This window comes from Lepus europaeus, chromosome X, assembly GCF_033115175.1.
Source record: "Lepus europaeus isolate LE1 chromosome X, mLepTim1.pri, whole genome shotgun sequence".
Lineage (NCBI taxonomy): Eukaryota > Metazoa > Chordata > Mammalia > Lagomorpha > Leporidae > Lepus > Lepus europaeus.
Genome location: NC_084850.1, coordinates 83,277,021 through 83,302,077, shown reverse-complemented (window position 1 = coordinate 83,302,077; position 25,057 = coordinate 83,277,021). Strand labels below are relative to the sequence as shown.

General features: G+C 40.1%; 1 protein-coding gene across 6 annotated transcripts in view; it reads right to left on the bottom strand.

Moving 5' to 3' along the window:
* Positions 1–25,057, bottom strand: part of PHKA1 (phosphorylase kinase regulatory subunit alpha 1) — a 123,410-nt gene that overhangs the window by 51,862 nt on the left and 46,491 nt on the right. For all 6 annotated transcript variants that reach the window (XM_062183646.1, XM_062183642.1, XM_062183643.1 and 3 more), the window contains 7 exons: positions 23,526–23,648; positions 21,216–21,311; positions 20,379–20,486; positions 18,577–18,655; positions 13,621–13,755; positions 6,230–6,339; positions 5,134–5,278 (listed from right to left, as the gene is read on the bottom strand). In XM_062183646.1, the coding sequence (XP_062039630.1) occupies positions 5,134–5,278; positions 6,230–6,339; positions 13,621–13,755; positions 18,577–18,655; positions 20,379–20,486; positions 21,216–21,311; positions 23,526–23,648 (796 nt within the window). The remainder of the gene's footprint in view (positions 1–5,133; positions 5,279–6,229; positions 6,340–13,620; positions 13,756–18,576; positions 18,656–20,378; positions 20,487–21,215; positions 21,312–23,525; positions 23,649–25,057) is intronic.

The following is a 25,057-nucleotide window of genomic DNA, read 5'->3' as shown; positions in this document are numbered from 1 at the left end:
TGGAAAATTTTAAGAAGGATTTATTTATTTATTTATCTATATCTATCTATGTATCATGTATTTGTTTAGGAGAGAGAGAGAAGAGAGAGAGAGAAAGAGAGAGAGAGGAATATTTCATCTACTGCTTCACTCTTCAAATGCCTTACCACAGCCAGGGCTGGGTCAGGATGAAGCCAGGAGCCAGGAACTCTATTCATGACTCTCATATAGGTGGCAGGAACTCAAGCAATTGGGCCATCATCTGTTGCCTCCCAGCTGTGCTGGTATAAAGCTGTATCAGAAATGTAGGAGGATCCATGTCCCAAGCATCTGCTTAACCTGCTGTGCCACAATGTCTTCCCTTTCTGGACATTTTCATTATGAGTCTGAATCTTTTTTTTTAAAAAAAGATTTTATTTATTTATTTAAAGGCAGAGTTACAGAGGGGCAGAGGGAGAATGAGAGAGAAGTCTTCCATCTGCTGGTTCACTCCCCAAATGGCCACAACAGCCAGATCTGGGCCAATCCAAGGCTGGGAGCCAGGAGCTTCCTCTGGGTCTCCCATGCGGGCACAGGGGCCCAAGGACTTGGGCCATCTTCCACTGCTTTCCCAGGCCATAGCAGAGAGCTGGACTGGAAGAGGAGCAGCCGGGACTAGAACTGGCGCCCATATGGGATGCTGCTGCTGCAGGCAGAGGCTTGGCCCACCACACCACAGTGTTGGCCCATGAGTCTGAATCTTACTAAATCTTCTGATGTATCCATCTCCTCTGACACTTCGCTGCCAGAGAAGGAGGTACTGCCTTGTTACTGCTGGGTGTATGAGGAAGTCCAGGGCTCTGCGGTTGGGCTCCACTGATACAACACTGCCTGAAGTGGAAAGGGTTCCTCTCTTACTGGGCAAGGAGAAACATCTAAGTTCCTCACAAGGCTTTCTCCAACACTATCTCTAAGAGATAGAAGGGTGTCTAGTCATAGCTGTGTGACAGCAGAAGTCTAGGGTCGCAACTCAGCCTCAGGCTGGGAGTGGGGTCAAGTTTCTTTTTTTGTGTGATTTGGCTGGAATAGAAGAGTCACTGTATAAAGTTTTCTGTCTGGATGGGCTGCTCCTTTCCTGTTCCTTTGGCTTGAAAGAGCAGATTTTCTTGTGTCTTGTTGTTTGATTTATTTATTTATCTGCCTGTCAGTTTCTCCAATATCCAGTCCAGGATATATAACACAGAAGGGAAATCAGAAAATTTATTGTTGTGTTATTCTTCAAGCTGCAACGTTCCTAACCAGTCTGCCTTCTTTTTTCAAACTTTTAGTCTTCTTAGGTTTGTTTCATACATCCCATATGGGCGCCGGTTCGAGTCCTGGCTGCTCCACTTCGTATCCAGCTCTCTGCTATGGCCTGGGAAAGCAGAAGAAGATGGCCCAGGTCCTTGGGCCCCTGCACCCGCGTGGGAGACCTGGAAGAAGCTCCTGGCTTCAGATAGGCTCAGCTTCAGCTGTTGCGGCCTATTGGGGAGTGAACCAGTGGATGGAAGACCTCTCTCTCTCTCTCTCTGCCTCTCTTCTTTCTCTGGGTAACTCTGACTTTCAAATAAATAAATAAATCTTTAAAAAGTTCACAAATGTTACATCATGTTGGCAGACTGCAATTTTTATCAATGTAAATTTTTGTCCCATTTGCTTATATATGTCTGGAATTTTATTTATTATTTTTAATAATATTGCCATCATTGATTTCTTTTTGTTGGCATTTACATGATATATCTTTCCATATTCCTTTATTTTCCATGTTCTCATATAATTTAATTTCAGCGATTTATAAGGATCAACCAGCTGGATTTTGCTCTTTTATGAATTATGGAAATTTTTGTCTTGAATGTGAAACTTTAATTCATCTTTTAATGAGATGGTTGTTTGTTCTTATTTTACCAGCACAAAATTTTCATTGGCAAAAATACACCGCTATTGGTAATGTGGACTTTAGAGATGGAAAGATATGGTTTGAAGGCTGGCTTTGTCACTTGTTAGCGTTGTGACTTTGGACGAGTCACCTTTCCCATCTATAAAATGGGGATATTAATATTACCTAGCTAAATAGGATTGTTGTAGATATTTCAAAATAATTCACTGAAAGCACTTAATTTGGGGCCTGGCACAGAGTAAGTGCTCAATATTATTGCTGTTGTTCCTATTGTTTTTGTTGTGTGTTCACATACCAGTTATCAAAACTGTGTGACTTAAGTCTAGATCTTTGGTTTTATTTCATTTCCCAAGTTTTGACTTTGGATCTCATCCTATCCATTAGGTATTTCTATTTTTAAACCTGTAACCTTGAACTGAATAAGTCTTTTTACAATTGGCGTCTTCTTTTTTTTTTTTTAAAGATTTATTTATTTATTTGAAAGTCAGAGTTACACAGAGTGAGAATGAGAGAGAGAGAGAGAGAGAGAGAGAGAGAGAGAGAGGTCTTCCATCTTTCCATCTGCTTGTTCAATCCCCAATTGGCTGCAATGGCCAGAGCTGTGCTGATCTGAAGCCAGGAGCCAGGAGCCTCTTCTGGGTCTCCCATGTGGGTGTAGGGGCCCAAGGACTTGGGCCATCCTCTACTGCTTTCTCAGGCCATAGCAGAGAGCTGAATTGGAAGTGGAGCAGCCAGGACTTGAACTGGTGCCCATATGGGATGCCAGCACTGCAAGCAGCAGCTTTACCCGTTACACCACAGTGCCAGTCACAATTGGCATCTTCTTATGGAGTATCTGTTTCCATCAACTGCAATAACATTTACCCAATGCTATGATCTTAATGTTCCTCAAGAGTCATAAGTTGAAATTTAATCCCAATGTGATAGTATTAAGTGGGTCCTTTAGGGGGTAATTTTCCTGAGGGTGGAGCCCTCCTGGGTGGGACTGGAGTACTAATAACAGAGTTCGAAGGAATGGGTTTATCCCTTTTCCATCTTTTCTGCCATGTGAGAATGCACATTCATCCTCTCCAGAGGCCAGAGTGACAAATGAACCATCTTCAAAGCAGAGACTAGGCCATCCTCATACATGGGATCTGCCAGTACCTTTGTCTTGGACTTCTCAGCCTTTGGGACTGTGAGAAACATATTTCTATCGTTTATAAGTTACTCAGTTTGTAGTATTTTGTCATACAGATTGCATATCCCATAATCCAAAATGTTTAAGATCAGACGCATTTCAGAGTTCAGATTTCTTTTTTTTTTTATTTTGGAATGTTTGCATAGAATTTACCAGCTGAATATCCCTAACCACAAAATCCAAAATCCTAATGCTTCAAAACCCAAAATGTTGGAATGTCAGTTTTATATTTTAGAGCATTTTGAGCTTCAGAGTTTCATATCAAGGGTGCTTATCTTGTAGCAGCACAAATGGACTGAAAGTTTCTAATTGGTGTTATCTAGACTCATCTCTTATTTATCTAGTTAACCAATACCTGACTTACAGCTGTTGTTTAGAATGACCAACTCTATTTTTACTATCACCAAACTAGTATATCTTCTCTTTATCTATTTGTGAATTAGTCCACTTCCTCCTCACTATAATGTGTACTGTCACTGACCAATAGTCTCTAAATATTGCTTTCATCATGCCATCCCATTCTCAACAACTTTTGACAGTTTCAGACTTCTGATAAAAATTTTAAAAACTAGTTCTGTTTATTTTCTTTTTTTTAAAATTTATTTGATAGATAGAGTATGGACAGTAAGAGAGAGAGAAAGGTCTTCCTTCCGTTGGTTCACTCCCCAAATGGCCGCTACAGCTGGTGCTGCACAGATCCGAGGCCAGGAGCCAGGTGTTCCTTCCTGGTCTCCCATGCGGGTGCAGGGCCCAAGCACTTGGGCCATCCTCTACTGCCCTCCCGGGCCACAGCAGAGAGCTGGACTAGAAGAGGAGCAGCCGGGACAGAATCCGGCGCCCATATGGGATGCTGGCGCTGCAGGCAGAGGATTAACCAAGTGAGCCATGGCACCGGCCCCAGTTCTGTTTATTTTCAATGTCTTCACAATCTGATCCTACCTTACTTACTAATTTTCTTTATAAATTATACTCCAACATGCAAAGCCCATTTTATTCAGTTTGTTCTATTTACTGACATCTCATAAATTCCATTTCAGTTGAGAAATTTTCCTTCACAACTTATTTGATTCACTGCAAAATACTAACCTAATGGTTTTGTACTTACTGTCTTGAACAGTTTTCTACTATCCTTGTGTATAATCTTCGCCACTTGAATTAGACTTTTTCCTTTCTGAGGACAATTCTGGGACCACTTGTTAACCGTTTTAAGTAAAGAAAGACTTCACTACTTCCACAAATTGCAATACTTTGGAAGGATTTTTGAGATGTGATCAAAGTCCTTAAGAGTTTGTCTGGATTTTGAATCATTTGTGATAATGGATTCTTCTTTAATGAAAAAGAATTTTATGTAATTTGGCAGTACAAACAGCTCTTCGGAAGCAACAGCAGAGACACAGAAAGGAAGCAGTTGCTTCAGTATTGGCTCTAGTCCTCCAGGAACAATAAAGCCTTTCACCCAGTTTCAAGTGAGCAATATCAGGAAACACATCCAAAAAAAAAAAAAAAAAAGGAATAAAAGAAAGAAAGATATACCAAAAGCCTTTTCACTTTCTCCTTGCTAGATTTTACTGCCCCAGTTAGACAGGCTTTGGAAAGAGAAGCCTGAGAACTTATCTAATAAATCTTGCAGCTCCACTGGAGTCAGAAAGATGCACAATGTAGTAGCACTGTCCTTAAAGAGAATAGTTTCTGCAAATTGATCTGGAATCCAATTCTCTAAAATAGCCCCCAATCAAGTTATTTTGTGACACATTTTGAAAAAATCATACCTTTCAAGCTATCTGAAATATACTTGTCCGTGGGTTTATTTGCTACATATTTATCAATTGTCTTGGTCTAAAACCTAAGTTCTGTAAGAGCAGAAACCTCATATGTCTTATTCACCCTATGTGTTCCCAGTGCTTATAAAAGTGCCTGGCACAAAAGAGGAGCTGATAAGTACTGCTGAAAGAATGAATCACAAGAAATAGCTCTCCAGCAATTCTGATATAGTAAAAGGCTAAGCATATGATTTATTTAAAAAAATACACATGCATTACTTGCCTCAGATAGCCCTTACCAAGCATGGTGTGTGAGATGGGGAAAGTGATAGTAGGCTGGCCTGTCATCCTCCAGCGGCTACAGAGGTAGGACAGGTCTGTTCTAAGCATTTCCACTATCATCTTGTTGTCCAGAGCCAGGTAGAACTGTTGCTGGTCTATAAACTGAGAAAAAGAAAAGTAATTGTTCAGAATAATTAACTCTCATAACTATCAAATAATATTTTAAAATACAGACTTATAAGGATAAAAAAGAGCTTCAAATGCCCTCAAATGTAATCCCTAATACTTCCCTATGTATTCAGTGGTTAATTGGTACATATAACAAGAGTTTCTGACATATTCACAGGGTGCTACAGTTTACCAAGTATCTTCAAGTACACCCATCGAGGGCTTTTCTTCTTTCAATAAATGAAAAATAATTTGCAAATGGCAAAGTCATAAGCAGAATCTATGGTTCATTAATCTTCCATTTATATCTCCCTCAGCTGCAGTACTTCAAATGTACATGACAAATACAAACTTCAAGCTTTCTTCCCAGAAAATAGTTGCTCCTCTGTATACACACACATATTATTGGGCTTGCTACTATAATATAGCTAATAAATATCAGGCTAATAATGTATATAAACATTATATACACTATTAAACAGTCTTAATTAATTAAATTACTAAAAACAGTCCTGACATTTTTGTTGTGAAGAAGATATTGAAGATCCCTATGCATGTAAAATAGTCCCCTCCCCTCAAATAAAGAAAACACATAAATCATTAGCTGAATAAAAGAGACTGTGTTTTACTTATAAAGGACAAATGCATCTTATTTTAACTCTTAAAAGTAAGGGGAACCTTTGTGAATATTCTAACATTTGTAAAATCCTTAGTACTTCTGCAATACCCAAGTCTACTGTTGGTAATCAAAATCACTTGGCATAAAGTCTGTGCTGCAAGTTCAATTCGGTTAAACTCTATAATCATCTAATGGACAAATTCATATACGCATGGCTCTGTGGAACTCTTCTACACTTATCCCAACTACAGTATATGATTTCTTTCTGCAATGTTTCTCTTTAATTTCCATTCACCTCAATGTACATTTCCGTTTATTTCACCCACCTGTGGAGTGAAAGTAAAGATAGTTTTCCGAATGTCATAGAGTTTGGAAGTTCCAAGTACTCCCATGTGTCTGTAGGGTCGTCCGCTGAGTTTCATTCTATTATTGCATCCTGACACAGAATTGGGAAATGGTCAAGATATGTGTAGTGTACAAACCAAAACAGCAAGCATTTTACATACAGATACAGACACGATGCATATGTATGCATGTAGGTACACACATTCACCTTATTTCCTCGAGTTTAAGATGCCTTCTTTTTATATTCTGAAATTGGAACCTATTTTTTAAATGCTATCGATGTCAAATTTGGTTAAATTTCTTTTTGTCTTCCAAAAGGCAGCTATGAAATCAAAATCTCTTGCAATGAGGAAATAGTTAATTGATTTACACACACTTTTATTTATTTTATAGCACAGGGTAACACTATACATACTGCTCTAATTTTCCCCAAAACACATATTGATTATCCTTTTGTGTCAGCACTGACAGAACTACTACCTCTTTACAATTTTTCCCTTTTGACTAGAACATTTTTTTTCCCTCGGGACTTTTATTTCTGCCCCTCCTTCATCCTAAGTGTTATATTGATCACAAATGGTACATTTTTAGTGTTGTTTCACTTTTATGGGAGCTAGAAACAGAGAACTGTTAATGTCTTGGTCATATTCTAGGGTCTGCACAGTAAAGCACACATTTTTCAGATTAATGTCACAATCAGGGTTATCCATTGTTCCTTCCTTTTTGTTTCTTTTTTTCAAATCACAGTGAAGTATACATAAAATTTTCCACTTTATTTTTTAAAGATTTATTTATTTATTTCAAAGGCAGAATTACAGAAACAGATGGAGAAACTGACAGCAAGCTTCCATCTGCTGTCACATCCCAGATGTCCTCAATGGCCAGGGCTGAGCCAGGCCAAAGCCAGGAGCTTCATCCGGGTCTCCCACGTGGGTAGCAAGGGCCCAAGTACTTGGGCCCTCCTCCACTGCTTTTCCCAGGCTCATTAGCAGGGAGTTGGGTCAGAAATGGAATAGCCAGGACACAAACAGGTGCCCATATGGGATGCCAGTGTTGCAGGTAGCAGCTTTACCTGCTATGTCACAACACCAGACCCAAATCCTTTTTTTTTTAAGATTTATTTTATTTAATTTGAAAGACAGAGTTACAGAGAGGCAGAGATTGAGAGAGAGAGAGAGAGAGAGAGAGGTCTTCCACCCACTGGTTCACTCTCCAAATGGTTGCAATGGCTGGAACTGTGCTGATCCAAAGCCAGGAGCCAGGAGATTCTTCTGGGTCTTCCACGTGGTTGCAGGGGCCCAAGGACTTGGGCCACCTACTGCCTTCCCAGGCCATAGCAGAGAGCTGGATTGGAAGTGGTTGCAGGGGCCCAAGGACTTGGGCCATCTTTACTACTTTCCCAGGCCATAGCAGAGAGCTGGCTCGGAAGTGGAGCAGCTGGGACTTGAACCAGTGCCCAAATGGGATGTTGGCACTGCAGGCAGCAGCTTTACCCGCTATGCCACAGTGCCTACCTCCCAAGCCCTTTGAAAACAAACTTTTCCCCTAGATCTTGCTTCTGTGGGTGCACTCATTGCTCAGCAAACTGGGAGCCAGGAGCTTCATCCAGGTTTCCCACATGGGTGCAGGGTGGGCCATGCACTTGAATCATCTTCCGCTGCTTTCCCAGGTGCATTGGCAGGAAGCTGGGTCAGAAGTGGAGCAGCCAGGACTTGAAGTGGCACCCATGTGGGATGCCAGCAGTGCAGACAATGGCTTGACCACTACGCCACAGTACTGACCCACAAACTTTCCATTTGAATAATAGTTAAGTGCATAGTTCAGTGGCAGTAAGCACATCCATATCATTGTGCAAGTAGCATCGCCGTCGATATTCAGAAGGTTTTCATCTTCCCAAACTGGAACTTTGTCTCGTTAAACAGTAACTTCCTGTTTCTCCTCCTCTTAGTCTCTGTCAACTACCATTCTACTTTGTGTCTCTATGAATCTGACTAATTCAGATATAACTGGAGTCATATATTACTTGTCCTTTTGTATTGGCTTATTTCATTTAGTAAAATATCTTTCAGCTTCATCAGGGTTGTGGAGGGGACCTTTTATTCTGCCAAGGGCCATTTGGATATTTTTAACATCATCTGTGGGCCATACAAAATAGCCTGCTACAATTTTGAGTTCCACCTGCGGTTGCCTTGCAGGATCAGACCAAATGATTTCGTGGGCCTTATACAGCCTGCGGGCCAGTCATTCCCCAGACCTGAAAGCTGATGGCTATTTGGGTTGTTTCTATCTTTTGGCTATTGTGAAAAATGCTGTACACTGGTGTAGAAAATATATGCTAGAGTTATTGCTTTTACTTTGTTGGAAGTATATCCTCAGAAGTGGAACTGCTTGATCATATAGTAATCCTATGTTCAATTTTTTGTCATTTTTCCATAGCAGCTGTACCATTTTACATTGCAACAGTGCAGAATGGCTTTAATTTCTCCACATCCTCACTAACATTTGTTATTTGCTATATTTTTTGTGACAGTCATCGTAATGTGTGTGAAATGGTTTTTATTTGTATTTCCCTAGTGATGCTGAGCATCTTCTCAACTCTTTGTTGGCCATTTGCCTATCTTCTTTGAAGAAATGACTATTCAAGTCCTTTGCTAAGTTTTGAATCTGGTTACTTTTTGTTGTTAAACTTTAGTTCTTCATGTTTATTCTGGATATTAATCCCCGATTAGCTTTAAGATTTACAAATACATTCTGTTGTGCTATGGGTTGCTTTTTCACTCTGTTGATGGTATCCTTTGATACACAAAAAAATTATTTTCATGAAGGTCAATTTGTCTATTTTTCTTTTGTTTTCTGTGTTTTTGGTATTATATCCAAGAAATCATTGTGAGGCCCATGATCAAGAAGCTTTTTCCCGACATTTTCTTCAAGACTTTTATAGTTTTTGGTCTTAAATTTTGGTCTTTAATGCATATAGAATTAATTTAAAAATAAATTTTAAAACTTTTTATTAATTTATTTTTATGTTTATTGAAAGAAGGGAGGGAGGGAGGAAGAGAGAGAGAGGGAAAGAGGAAGATATGGAGAGCGCGCGCGAGAGAGAGACAAAGAGAGAGAGAGAGAGAGAGAGAGAGAGATCTTCCATCTGCTGGCTCACTTCCCAAATGCCCAAAACAGTCAGAGTCAGGCCAGGCTGAAGCCAGGAGCCTGGAACTCCATCTGAGTTTCTTCCACAGGTGGCAGGGATCAAAATATCTGAGCCATCACTGCTGCCTCCCAGGATGTGTGCTAGAAGGAAGCTGGAATCAGAAGCAGAGCTGGGACTCGAACCCGGGGACTCTGATATGGGATGAGATGTGGGTGGGCCAAGCAGCATCTTAACTGCAGCACCAAATGCCTGCCTCTGAATTAACTTCTTGCATATGGTGTAAACAGAGTCTGAATGCATTCTTTGCATGTGGATATCCAGTTTTCTTAGCACCATTTGCTGAAAAAAAAAAAAAGTCCATTCCTCATTGAATGGCCTTGGCATACTTGTTGAAGATTATTTTATAGTATATGTGAGGATTTGTTTCTAGGTTCTCCATTCTATTACATTGTTTTATCTATCTGTCTTTATACCAGTAGTAGTATATTTTTGTGATTACTTAGCCTTGTAGTATATTTTGAAATCATAGTACAAGTCCTCAAATTTTATTCTTTTATTGTTTCAAGATTATTTTTGTTATTCGGAGTCCCTTGAAATTCCATATGAATTTTAGAACAAAATTTTCTATTTTTTTTAAAAAATCACTGAGCTAATGACACAAAGATTTCCTTGAATATTCTGATAGCTTTAGGCAGTACTGACATCTTTTTTATTTTATTTTAATTTAATTTTTTTTGACAGGCAGAGTGGATAGTGAGAGAGAGAGACAGAGAGAAAGGTCTTCCTTTTCCATTGGTTCACCCCTCAATGGCCACTGCGGCCGTCACACTGTGCTGATCCGAAGCCAGGAGCCAGGTGCTTCTCCTGGTCTCCTATGCAGGTACAGGGCCCAACCACTTGGGCCATCCTCCACTGCACTCCCGGGCCACAGCAGAGAGCTAGACTGGAAGAGGAGCAACCAGGACAGAATCCGGCGCCCCGACCAGGACTAGAACCCAGTGTGCCGGTGCTGCAGGTGGAGGATTAGCCTAGCGAGCCACGGCGTCGGCCAGTACTTACTGACATCTTAACAACTATACATTTTCTAATCCATAAACATTGATTTTTTTCCCATTTATTTATGTCTTTAACTTATTTCAGCAATGTTTTATCATTTTCAGTGCACAAGTCTTTCACCTCTTTGAGTTTATTCTTAAGTATTTTATTCTTTTTCATTCTATTGTAAATAGGATTGCTTTCTTAATTTCCTTTTTGGATCGTTCATTGTTACTGACTTTCGTGTGTTGATTTTTACCCTGTATCTCTGCTACGTTTGTTTATGAGTTCTAACATTTTGTGCTTTCTCCATTTAAGATCTGGTCATTTTTGAATGAAGATCATTTTAATTCTTCCTTTCAATTTGAATGTCTTTCATTTTGTTTTCTTGCCTAAATGTTCCAGCTAGAACTTCAAATATTATGTTGAAATAGAAGTCTATGTTTTAACTGTATATTTTCCTTTGGCTTTTATTGTTTTTATTTCATAGCATGTCTTTTTACATTTTTTTCAATGCTCAACACAGTGTATAAAGAATTGTAGAGGCCCTGGGTGATCATTGGTTTCTTCCAGAGAGGATTTAGTTAGATAACCTAAGTACGATCAAGGATTCAAAAGTTGTGTTTAAGGCTTTGTGTCTAAGTCTTTCTAAGAATTGGTTTATTTATGGTTTTTCTTTACTGCTAGGATGTAGCCCACTTTTCAGGGGTTTCAACTTAAGGTTCATGGTTGTTTTCCACAGCTTCTTCCACATAGGAAGTTCTTGAAATGCAATTTTTGTCTTTTTAGCACAGTGAAACTTTATGTTTAGTTTCTTAGCCTCTCACCCCATGTAAGAAAAGCTTAAGAATCAGCAAATGCCCCAAAGGGAAAGTGCACAGAGAATGGTGAATTTACTTCTTTGAGGCTCCCTTCTCTCCTGGGTATTGGCTTCTCACATCCTGGCTGTCTTACTCTGAAAAGTGGGACTGCTGGTTCACATGGTAGTTCTATTTTTAGTTTTTTGAGGAACATCCCATATCATTCTCCACAACTGCTGTACTAATTTACAGACTAACCAACAGCATATAAGAAATCCTCTTTCTCCATATTCTAGCCAGTATTTGTTGTCTTTTGACTTTTTGATTTTCTAAATGGATTGAGGAAGTATCTCACTGTGGTTTTTGACTTGCATTTTCTAATGATTAGTGATACGGAATATCTTTTCACATATTTGTGGGCTATTTCATAATGGAATACTTTTCAGCCACAAAAAGCATGAAATTGTATCTTCTTTTTTATTTGACAGATAGAGTCATAGACAGTGAGAGAGAGAGACAGAGATAAAGGTTTTCCCTCTGTTGGTTCACTCCCCAAATGGTCGCCACAGCCGGTGCTGCGCCGATCCAAAGCCAGGAGCCAGGTGCTTCTTCCTGGTCTCCCATGCAGGTGCAGGGGTCCAAGCACCAGGGCCATCCTCCACTGCACTCCTAGGCCACAGCAGAGAGCTGTACTGCAAGAGGAGCAACTGGGACTAGAACCCAGTACCCATATGGGATGCCGGCACCGCAGGTGAAGGATTAACCAAGTGAGCCATGGCGCCGGCCCTCTACCAATGCTAACTTCTAAAGGCTGCGGGCATTCCTTGGTGATACTTGGCTCATAGCTGCATATAATGTGATGTTCATAGGTTCCAAAGATTAGAACCTGGATGTCTCTGGGAGCCATCATTTAGTATCACACAGTTTACCCTCTGAACCCTAAAGATCTGTTTCTGTCTTCACATATCCAATTTCTATAGTCTAGTCTTTAGCTCATAAGAATATTTGTGATTATATTTAGGGTCTGTCTGGGTAATCTCAACTCAAACATTCCTTTAAAAAAAAGATTTATGGGGCCGGTGCTGTGGTGTAGTCGGTAAAGCCTCTGCCTGCAGTGCTGGCATACCATATGGGTGCCCGTTCGAGACTCAGCTTCTGATCCAGCTCTCTGCTATGGCCTGGAAAAGCAGTAGAAGATGGCCTAAGTCCTTGGGTCCCTGTGCCTGTGTGGGAGATGCAGAAGAGACTCCTGGCTCCTGGCTTTGGGTGGGTGCAGCTCAGGCCATTGTGGCCATTTGGGGAGTGAACCAGCAAATGGATGACCTTCTCTCTCTCTCTCTCTCTCTCTCTCTCTCTCTCTCTCTCTCTCTCTGCCTCTGCCTCACTGTAACTCTGCCTTTCAAATAAATAAATCTTTTTTTCCCAAAAAGATTTATTTATTTATTTGAAAGTCAAAGTTAGAGAGAGAGAGAGAGAGAGAGAGAGAGAGAGTGCTCCCATCTACTGGTTCATTCCCACAATGGCCAGGGCTAAGCTGACCCTAAGCCAGCAGCTTGCAAGTGGGTGGCAGGGGCCCAAACACTTGGGTCATCTTCCATTGCTTTCCCCAGGCCATTAGCAAGAAGCTGGATTGGAAGTAGAGCAGCTGGGTCATGAACTGGCATCCATCTGCATGGGATGCTGGCCTCGCAGGCAGCAGCTTTACCTGCTATGCCACAAAACTGGCCCCTCATCTCAAACTCTTTAACTGAATCGCACCTGCAGAGCCCCTTTGTCATATATGATAATGTGCATGGGTTCCAGGAATTAGGACCTGGATATCTTTGGGGGTCATTATTCAGTTTAGAAAATTTGCATGTCCTTTGTGAAGTTAACAGTTAAGTAATTTATCCAATATTAAATGCCTATCACTTAAGCTAACATAAAATTGAATAAAAATAAGTACTAATTAACTGAATGCTATTTTAAAATCAATAAACTATTAAGTTGAAATAAAAATAATCATTAGATTAAGTATTAAGTTAAGGGTTTTACAAATATAATCAACAAGTTCATTACATGACAAAGGATAAAAGTCCCTGAGCTATCAATCTCTGAAAAATTAACATGTACTTGAAAGAGAAAGATAGATTCCAAGAAAGGGTAGAATGTGTTAGTTAAGTACACTTCTGGAGTGAAGATACAATGTCATCTGATAATAATTATGCCTTATGTACCAAAGGGTTCATCAAACACATCTAAAATTATCAAGCCTTCTCAGATAGATAGGGTTAGAAACTAGGATTTCAGAGCCACTAAATTCCTTCTCATCTCTAGTTTAATAAAGCAATACAAAGTCAAGAAGAAGAAAAAACAGGAAGAAAATCAGACTGTACTGAATAATACTTACCGAGGCTGGAATAAATGTGGCTGAGAATACGGGCTGGCTGTACTCTGATGGGGTATACCTCAGCAATGGTCTCCACATTAATTCCCTTGTCCTTCAAAATGGCCTTAATTTCTTCTGTTTCAGCAAGGATGGAGACTACAGGAGAGAAAATAGATGAGGCCAACAGAAAATTTTATTTCACTAGGCAACTAAGCCACATAATTTCTTTTTAAAGAAAAAAGGAGGAGGAAATTAATAGTTAAGGGTATTTGATGAAACAGTACTTTACAATATTCTCTTTGCAGAAAAGGAAAAACATCTCATGACTAGAACATTAGATTGTGCTTTATGTGCTCCTAGAGACCATCACACTCTGAGACTTCATGTTGAAATGGAGAAAACATGCATCATGAGGTTTTCTTATACATTTGGTAAAAGTTAATTCCCCAAGCTCTTTCATATCAGTACACTTAAGGTGCGGGCCAGGAATGCGAGTATAATAAAGATCACCCCAATGGCAAGAGTTAACCTCTGGCTAGAGAATGGTAAAAAGGCAGGGTGAACTGAGGTTAAAGATATCAGTCACCAAAATACAGCAAGTATTATAGTTGAAACTGTGTATGTTTTCTTGGCAGGAGGTGGTGGGGAGGGATGGGAATGACACTTTTCTGGCCTCAGAGCCTACCAGGCCTAGACAGTTCTCTTTTCTTCCTGTAACACTCAGGCTTCTGAAGTGGTAAGTCTACGTACAAGGGAGGAGATCAAGACAACTCCCTGATTCTTTTCATCTTCCCTCTATGAGAAAGATGCCTAGTCAGTTGCCATAATCTGAGTGACACTTCAGCTGGATAGATGCTAAGCACCAAAGGCAAACACGACTTCTCCTGTTCCTCTGGTACTGGTAGGTGTGTTTGATTGGGTTTACAGGAAAAAGAGTGTACCGCTTGGTTTATTTCAGTTCACCAGTATTTTCTATTTTCAGTTTTTTGGGGAAAAGTGTAGTTAACAAAGTGCTGCTTTGCTTTCCTATGCCTTTATTCTTTGTATATTTTTCTATCTTGGGAGCTTCATCCTAATGAGATGCTGTAGCCTGCACCAGGAAATACGGGTTATGATGATTAGAGAGCCTGCTGGACATAACTCTATCTTGATTATTTCTAACTGAAAACATGAAAATAAAAGAGGAAACTGTACAGGCAAAATGAATAGAGGAAGAATGGTACTGGGCTTAGAAAAGTTCAGGGAAATACATGTGGTTATCCATCCATTCATTAATAAATGTTTACTAAGTTCTTAAATGGATAAGACACAATGCAAAGCACTAAGGATATAAAGTTGAATAAATTAGTTTCCCCCTCAAGAAGCTCACAGGGTAATGGAAGAGGCACACATATAAACTGAATATAAAATAACCTGCTAGATAAAAGGAGATACTACACAAAATGTTACCACCATTCAAGAGGTTGCTGCATTGAGGGGATGGCTTCAGGAAAGACTTCCTGAAAGTGCTGATAACTAAGTTGAATTAGAAAGAATGAATAAGTTAGCCAAGAGAAGTAAGGGGAGAGGAGGATGACTATTGTTCTAGGTAGAAGGTCCAGAATGAACTTAAAGCGTGGGCATGAGAAAAGTCTGTGGCTGTGCATGAAGGGGAGCCACATACATTTCAATATCGCCAAAGCATGAAGTACCTTGCCTAGTGGCAAAAGAAATTATTCTGGAAAGGTACACAGGGACTAGATCATCAAAGAGGGACTATGTTTCACTTATGGATCTTGTTTTTTTATCCTTGGACACTGATTTCCAAACCATATTCCACTGAGCCTTAGAGATCTATAGGGAGCAATGCAGTTGATAATAGGAGCAGAGGATGGGGCCAGTGCTGTGGCATCCCATATGGGTGCTGGTTCGGTCCTGGCTGCTCCACTTCCAATCCGACTATGCTACGGCTTGGGAAAGCAGTAGAGGATAGCCCAGGTCCTTGGGCCCCAGCACATGTGTGGGAGACTGGGAGGAAGCTCCCGGCTTCAGATCGGCACAGTTCTGGCCATTGCAGCCATCTGGGAGGTGAACCAGCAGACAGAAGATCTCTCTCTCTCTCTCTCTCTCTCTCTCTCTCTCTCTCTCTCTCTGCCTCTCCTTCTCTCTCTGCATAACTCTGACTTTCAAATAAATAAATATTTAAAAAATAGGAGTAGAGGAGACTGACGGGGAGTCGAGTGAATAACACACAGGCTCCAACAGTACTTTCAACCCAAGCAACTCAGGTTTTTGTTTCTTTTATGTTTTGTGACATACTCAGAAAGTTTTTATTTATTGCCTCTCATGTACAAGGCACTCCAAAATGCTAGGAATACACAGACAGATATGATCCTTACATGGAGAAAATGGCACTGGTACAGAGTTCTGCTGGAACTGTTAATCTTGTAGAGGTAAAAGTAAAAGCAAGAGAGAAATTATTCCAGACAGAAGAAACAGTATGTACAATGGCTCTCATGAACAGAGAATAAGGCAGATCTAGGAATTATAGACATTCTTCATAGCTGGAACATGAAGTGTGAAGGGGCAATGATGAGAAACAAAGCTGAAGATAGATAGGGTCAGGAGCCTTGTGAGCCTTAATAAGGAGGCTGGTAAGGGGAAGCCACTAAAGAATTATAATGAGAAGAACAACATACCCACACCTGCATCTTAAAAAGAGGAGATTTAGGGCTGGCGCCGCGGCTCGCTAGGCTAATCCTCCGCCTGCGGTGCCGGCACCCTGGGTTCTAGTCCTGATTGGGGCGCCGGATTCTGTCCTGGTTGCTCCTCTTCCAGTCCAGCTCTCAGCTGTGGCCCGGGAAGGCAGTGGAGGATGGCCCAGGTCCTTGGGCCCTGCACCCGCATGGGAGACCAGGAGAAAGCACCTGGCTCCTGGCTTCGGATCGGCGCAGTGCGCCGGCTGCAGCGTGCCAGTCGTAGCAGCCATTTGGGGGGTGAACCAATGGAAGGAACACCTTTCTGTCTCTCTCTCTCTCACTGTCTAACTCTGCCTGTCCAAAAAAAAAAAAAAAAAAAGAGGAGATTTTTGTTGACAATTAAGGATAAACTGATAAGACTGTAGTGAGCCTACACTGAAGACAGAGAAACTAGTTTCAAAGTTATTGTAGAAATTGGCTGGCACCGTGGCTTAACAGGCTAATCCTCCACCTTGTGGTGCCGGCACACCGGGTTCTAGTCCCGGTTGGGGCGCCGGATTCTATCCCGGTTGCCCCTCTTCCAGGCCAGCTCTCTGCTATGGCCCAGGAAGGCAGTGGAGGATGGTCCAAGTGCTTGGGCCCTGCACCCGCATGGGAGACCAGGAAGAAGCACCTGGCTCCTGGCTTCAGATCAGGGAGATGTGCCGGCCGCAGCGGCCATTGGAGGGTGAACCAACAGCACAAAGGAAGACCTTTCTCTCTGTCTCTCTCTCTCACTATCCACTCTGCCTGTCAAAAAAAAAGTTATTGTAGAAATTAAGGAAGAGATACTGATTACCTACATGAGGATCATGATATTGGTACTAGAGTTAATGGATTTCAGAATTATTTAGGAAGTACAGAAGCCAGAACTTATTAACTGATTGAATACAAGAGGTGCCAGAGAAGGAGATATTGAGAAGGAAGCCCTAGATGTTTATTTATATAACTAGGAAAACAGTGTGTCATTTAATGACATAGGTACACAGGAGAAAAACAGGTATGAGTAATGCAGTACCAGAAGGGTGCAGCTGATTAAATTTAAACATGTTGAGTTTATACATAAGAAACATCCAAGGGAGGCAAAATTAAAGGAAGCTGAGATAGATTGAGGAGTCATTAGAAAGCCATGAGATGGGTCAAGAATCATATATAAAGAGAAGACAATCTAGAATATAACCTACAGACATTCCAACATATAAGGAATGTGCAGATAAATAAAAGCTTGAGATTTGAATGGGGGTGGAGGGATTCTTGTCTCACAACTTATCTATTCTCTGTGGTGTAGAAGCTGAGCACATCTGAGAGTGGGAAACTGACAAATATCAGAATATCACGATTATCAGGCATGAAGTAACAGATCAAGAATCAGGCTGAAAGTTAAGAGGTAGAGGATGAAAGCAGAGAAGGTTGGAATAGTGGTTGAAAAGAATGGCATTTGGATCTGGCTGAAGAGCCCATGAGAGTATTTTAGGCATGGAAAGCCATGACACTCTGGCAAAAAAAAAAAAAAAAAAAAAAACAAAACCAACAACAACAAAACAAAACAAAAACCCTAAATGAAAGATCTCTGTGAGTGAGATCCCAGTAGAAAGAACGGGCCAACAAAGAAGGAGGTACCTTTTTCTGAAGGGAGGCGAGACACAAGAGGTCAGATTTAGACTTGAAGTATAAGTGATGGAGACGTTTCATAGGTATTTGGATTGGAATTCTTACAGGTCAGTCCAGTGTTTTGCACAGAGTTTATTGTAAGGAACAGAAATAAAGGTTTGAGTACTCTCCAAAGATGTAATAGTTCAAACCATGGAAGCAGATGTATTTTGAGGTAGGCAGCCTTAGCAAATAATTCAGGGCATAAATGCAAAAGAAACAAGAATACAATATTAATACAGAGTCACTAAGAAGACATGAAAAGAAAGGAAGCTAGTGGGAAAAGTGGCCAGAAAGAGTGGTCAGAGAGAAAACATAGATAAGGAAACCAAAATGTCATGAAAACTATAAGAAAAGAGATTTCCAAAATAAGGAGTGGTTACAAATGTCAAATAATATTTTTGAGTCCTCTGACATGTAAGCATAACATTCATTTGTTTATGACTCAAATTAACAGCAATTTGCAACTAAGCTGAACTAAGTTCATTGCATATTGCTTGAAACCCAACAAAATGCAAGATGAAGAAGCCATAATTTACTGGCCAAAAGCCTCTGCCCCTAACCAGACCTTCAATAGAAAGTTTCTGCCACTGGGAATAAGAATACATACCTTGAACCACAACATCTGGCTTTGGTACTGTAGAGAACCTACGATTCAGTGGATCAATTTCTCCAGGAGCTAAAAATCCCTACAGAAAAATCACAAAGACACAGATTATTAATTCTCCAAAAAGGCTAATGGTTAAGGGAAAACAACATTCTGATGTCTATAACCCTACCCCATAATGTGAGAGGCAGGTACAGAAAGAAATAATTATCTTATAATGAAAATAATTATCTTAAATGAAAATATTTGAACTCCATGAATTCACATCCAAATTAGTTTTATCGGAAGTTAATTTCTAGTGTCTGTCATGGATCCTTTTTAAATAGGTGGGATATAAAAGATAAATACACAAAGTTTCCTGGTTATTCCTTTATCTTCTTTATATATATATATATATATATATATATATATGTATATATATATAGATAAAATTAGATGATCAGAGGACAATTCTTATTATCAATAATTTATGCCATTAATTCTGCTATTTTCTCATTTGGTCATTTATCTGCTGTGCTCTCTGCTCTTAGAAATCTTGTTACTTGATTTGAGTTTCTATCCTTTATGAAATGAGATAAACTCATCTACTTTGCCCTTAAGAACACCTCTCTCACTCATCTTTTTTCATTGCACTAATTTATTCTAAGTAAAGGTGAAGGCCACTAAGGATAATTTTAAAGCATTCTGTCCATTATTACTATATTCATATTAATGTTAACTAATGATAATCAAACAAACATGACCACAGAAAAATAAAACAAACAAACAAACAAAAACAGCTGCATAAAATAAACTGTCATACATAAACAGGTCAAAAGGCCTGGATCAGAAAGGATAGTTAATGGGCCTGGCATTGTGACTTAATGGATAAAGCCACCATCTGTGATGCCAGCATCCCATATGGATGCTGGTTCTTGTCCCAGATGCTCTACTTCCAATTCAGCTCTCTGCTATGGCCTGGGAAAAGCAGTGGAAGATGACCCAACTGTTTGGACCCCTGCCATCCACATGGGAGACTTAGATGGAGTTCTTGGCCACTGGCTTTGGCTTCGCCCAGTTCTGGCCACTGTGGCCATCTGTGGAGTGAACCAGCAGATGGAAGATCTCTTTCCCTCTCTATAACTCTGACTTTCAAACAAACAAACATTTTTTTTTTAAAAAAAGAAAAGAAAAAAGAAAAGACAGCTAAGTCAGAAATTAGACTCTCAAGTAGCCTGAGTTGTAACTTATCAAAATAATCCACAATGAGGAAATATATTTTTCAGAAAATCTGGAAAACTTTTCAGAAATTGAGCCCTTCTGTGTAGGCTCAAAATGTCACACACACAAGAAAACTAGACACAAAGTCAGAATTGCTTCTTTAAGAGATGTCTCAACAGAATTTCAGTCGACATGGTGCCTAAATGATCAGCTAATTCAATTAAGTAATGAAACACTATGTTGCCTGGAAAGGGTAGCCCTTCATTTAAATGGTGCTATCTAAGCACAATTGAATTTGTTAGTTACCAGGCAAAGCACTGAGGGGAGTTTTGAAAGGGAAGGCTAAAGTGCCTGATTCCGGAGTAGTTCTAAGTACAGTGCCAAACTAGGGAGCCCTGGACAGCATGAGAGATGTGGTTGCCAGGGGCAAGAAATTTTTACTGAGGGTTGGCCATGCTCCCCACTCTGAGGATCTTGAGGAAAAACTGTAATTAAGGCAACGTAGAAAATGCAAAAACATCCTTCAGATTTAATGAGCCACTCACAAATCTGATTATTAAGGTGACTAAGGCAGAAAAAGTGGGGCAGGCTTGCAGTTTCCATACCTCTGCCATCAAGCTTCCTAAAATGTATAGAGACTGACCCCACATGTGAGGCAACTTCCCCATGGGGACTCGGTCCACGGTGTGAGGATTCTGATACTCTTCATCAACCTAAAAGAGAAGACGAAGAGACCAAATGAGGGGTAATAGGAAGTTTAAGATACTGACAAAAAGACTGAGTCTGGGTTGTGATTCATACGCTATACAATCATGTATGCAAAGCACTAAAACATCAAGCACTATAACTGTAGGCTAGGGCACTGCTCCTCACACTGTAATATGCATACAAACCATCTGAGAATCTTGTTAAAATGCAGATTCTGACTGAATAGGTACGAGGTAGGGCCTGAAATTCTACCCATGCCCACCAGAATGGAAGACTGTAACTCTCCCATGTTTATTGGTCTTTCACAATGGAGAAGATGAACAAACATACACCCAATGGGCATTTTCAGAAAAAGAAGACAAGGAGGACACGCGTCAATTTCCAAGCCTAACCTACTTAAATAATCCCAGATTCCTGGCCTCAAAGTAGAGAACACCAAATCCGAAGAGCTCAGAAAGAACATCACCCTAGTTCTACCAAATGAGCTCCACATAATTCTCAACATAAAAGTTTGATCTTGTCCTTGTGCCATTGTGCAACATTGTTGTAATTGAGACTCCTTCAAAATTTTATTTTTAAAGGAAAAAATAATACATTTATTGCCCTGTACCTAAGGAGAAACTTTTAGAACATTAAAATCCGAAGATTAAAAATTATTTGATGCAAATGAGGCAATAGGATTAAAGTACTGCTCCTCTTCTGTCTCCTCCACATTGTGGCACTGTCCAACTCACCTTGTCAGGAGGAACACTATAGAGCTCTGGCAGAAGTGGGACCCCATTTTTGCCCTTGATGAGAACTGCTTCAAGAGCCTCTCTATACTCTTGAACCTGAAGATAAAAGGCAGAAAAACAAATTAAGAAAGTTTCCTTGAGAACCTAGGAGAGAGCCTATAGTCAAAGAAGGTCCTATTGCAAAGAAGCTCATTCACTAAGTAAGTGGGGCAGGGAAGGGAAAAACATTTACTCAATGAGTTTTATAAGCCAAATATTATGCTAGGAGTTTCGTACAGTGCAATCTATTAAATTTTAATAACCTTAGCTCATCACCTGTTCTGCATTGCCAATGAAGAGCCCATCAAAGATAAACTATGTCTAAAACAATAGCCATTTATGATCAGTGTTTTCAACAGCTCCAGCTCAGCTAGTTCATGATATAGTATGTGTAATTAAGGCCCTTTTTGTGCACAGAAATTAAGACTCAAAGAGATTATAAACTTGCAGAAGATCACAGAACAAGTATATAATCAAGTCCAGAGTTTAGCCCGAGTCAGCCTGCCTTCAAAGACCTCATCCAATATGTTCTACCTTAAGTATAGCTTCTTGACTTAAGGATGTGTTGATACTGTACTATGGTTAAGTCCATCTTCTTTGCTTCACAATTTGCTGAAGCTTACATAAAATGCAGAAACAAAAACATCTGTATCTTATGGTGGAAAAATACTCAATCAGCTGAACTGAAGTGCATACAAATACATAAAACACACACATGCACACACCTCAGGAACACATGAACCGCACCCATCTGCATCTACTCTTACACATTTCCTTCCAATTTCAGAACCCTCCCTGCATTTCTTTATATCTTACAAGCTGCAATCCTCTGATGGCCACATTGGCTGCAAGACTGTGTTTCTTCTCTGTTTAATTTATCCCCTTCGTTCATCTCAAACTATTTTTTATTTCTCCTCTCTGTTCTAAGTTCCTTTTCACTATTTTTATCTCTATTTTGTTCTTTTCCTCTTGTACACAGGCTGGTGGGCAAGGAGCCATGTGGGTGATCTATCGGGAACATGAGTACACACTTCCAAAGGCAAACCTCAGGTCTTTTTCAAGGTAAAACCCCTAACTATTGTGGTCTTTAGGTATTTCTTAACCTTTTCACATGTAAAAATTGTTACTGTTTTCATTAGGTTCCTATCCATTTGTGTTTTTTATAAACATTTTAAGTGCTGTGCTCCTTATCACATTTTCCTACAAGCTCCATTGTTGTTATTTCTTGAATATGCATAGCATGGTGATTTTTAAAGGAATGTACCTGTCTCATTGCAGCAGAATGGACTGTACCTTGTCTCTATTTGTGAAATGTAAAGAATTGTAGAGCCATCTTCTTTAATGAGGAGAGAAAAACTATTCAAATTTTATATACAGAAAAACTGAAGAAGCCAGTGATGATTCCTGGGCTACTCAATGGTTAGGTGTAAAGAAACAAAGGAATCCAGGGGGTTGGCATTGTGGCACAACAGGTTAAGTTGCCATCTGTGATGATGTCATCTCACACTGGAGCCAGGCTCGAGTCCTGAGTGTTCCACTCTGATCCAGCTACCTGAGAATGTGCCTGGGGAAGTAGCAGAAGATTACCCAAGTGCTTGTGCCCCTGCTAACCCCATGTGAGAAATCTAGATGACATTCCAGGCTCCTGGCTTTGGCCTGGCCCACTTAGGGAGTAAACCAGAGGATGGAAGAACTCTTTCTCTCTCTGTCTCTCCTTCAGTCTGTCAATTTGCTTTTCAAATACATAAAATAAATCTTGGGGCTGGCACTGTGGTGTAGCAGGTAAAGCCGCTGCCTGCATACCCCATATGAGCACTGGTTTGAGTCCCGGCTGTGCCACTTCTGATCCAGCTCTCTGCTATGGCCTGGGAAAGCAGTAGAAGATGGCCCAAGTCCTTGGGCCCCTGTAGCCATGTGGAAAGACCCAGAGGAAGCTCCTGGCTCCTGGCTTCAGATCAGCCCAGCTCTGGCCATTGCAACCAGTTGGAGGAGTGAATCAACAGATGGAAGACTCTCTCTCTCTCTCTCTCTCTCTCTCTGCGTAACTCTGACTTTCAAATAAATAAATAAATAAATCTTTAAAAAAGACAAAAAAGCATCCAGATTTCTCAACTCTTAACTTAGTACCCTCAGCTATTAATCTCCAGGAGACAATTCTGTCTCTTCCTTACCAGGAATACTTTCATTTGGATACAGGGTTGGTACAGCTAGTAACTGAAAGAGGACATAATGAGAACATTCTGCTGAAAAGCTCCTTCCTCAGCTCATTACCTGTTCTGCATTGCCACTGAAGACCCCATCAAGGATAAAGTAAGTCCAGAACAATGGCCATTCACATTCAATGTTTTCGAACAGCTTCAGCTCAGCTGGTTCATAGTATAGACGATTGGGATCCTGGTGGGGATATAATAAACAAAGTCTGTCTTATCACTCAGAGGTTAGATGTTCATCTTTAATTCAAAGGTACTAAAATGTGGCCTTTCACTATTGATAGTGTGTTTTAGAGCTGACACCAGGGAAGACATCATATGTACATACTTTCCTCCCTCAGCCAATATTCTGTGATGTGACTTCTAATTAGTGCAACTGGGATAATAATGACATCACAAGAGGGTGTGTAAGAATTAAGATTGGTTTGCAACAAAATTGAGTTTAGTTTATACTTACTATGTTTGAACTAGTAGTGGGACATACAAATGGCATTAACTACAATATCCATTTGTTTAGAGGGGCAGCTAGAAATGAGAGTTTGGGTATCATTCTTATGGGGATGACACATAAAGCACAAATTACAGATGAACTTTGTGAGATAGTACCATATAAATAAGAAAACTGTCCAAGAATGGAATCTTGGTAAACCCTCAAAATGGGATGAGGAATGAACAGAAAGAAAAGAATTTGGATAGTGTTGTATTGTGGAAATTAAAATAGGAAAATATTTTCAAGAAGATATGGGGGTGGAAGTAGTGATGTATTGTAGAGAAGTCAAGGAGGATAAAAATTGAGAAAAGACTATTGGGTTGGTCATTTAGCAGCTTATGACGATGCTTTAGCAGGGGTGGGGAATGCCCAGCCTGCAGGCCATATAACGTCTACAAAATCATCTGGTTTGGTCCTGCCAAGGCAACTGCAAGTGAGACTCAAAATTCAATACATCTATAACAGGCTAATTTTTAAGTTGATAATTTTGTATGGCCTGCGAATGATGAAAATATTCAATGGCTCTTGACAGAAAAAGGTTCCCAATTCCTGCTTTAGAGCACAATTTCAGTAGATTGGCAGGGGCAGCAGTCAAATTCAGAGATAAAGAATTAAGTGGAAGAGAGGAAGTAGATCAAAAGAGTTTGAGATCCATGATCTTTAAAAGTCATAATGGCTTTTGACCAGCATTACCAATGAAAGTGCTCCTTTATTGACCATTCATTTCCTTTAATAATACTCGATTTTCTCCACTGACTTTTCTGAGAACTTTTGATAACAGAATAAAAAGAACTTTTATTCTAAAAGAACAAGTACTGTTTAGAAGCTAACAAACAGCAAAAAGTGGAAAATGGTCAGAAAGATCTACTGATAGACTTTGTCCATTGTTGTTATTAAATATTTGGAGGTAGATTGTTTGAGACTATGCAAATATTCTGTTTCTACTTAAACTTTCATTTACTAACTCTAGAATCCATCAGTAGTTCTTTCCTGAAACTAACCAACTGCAGGGATTGGAAGGGCTTCACCATCCTCTGTTTTATTTAATCCTGAAAGGTCCACAACCTAAGTTGGCAGCTAAGCCCAACAAATATGACAAATCT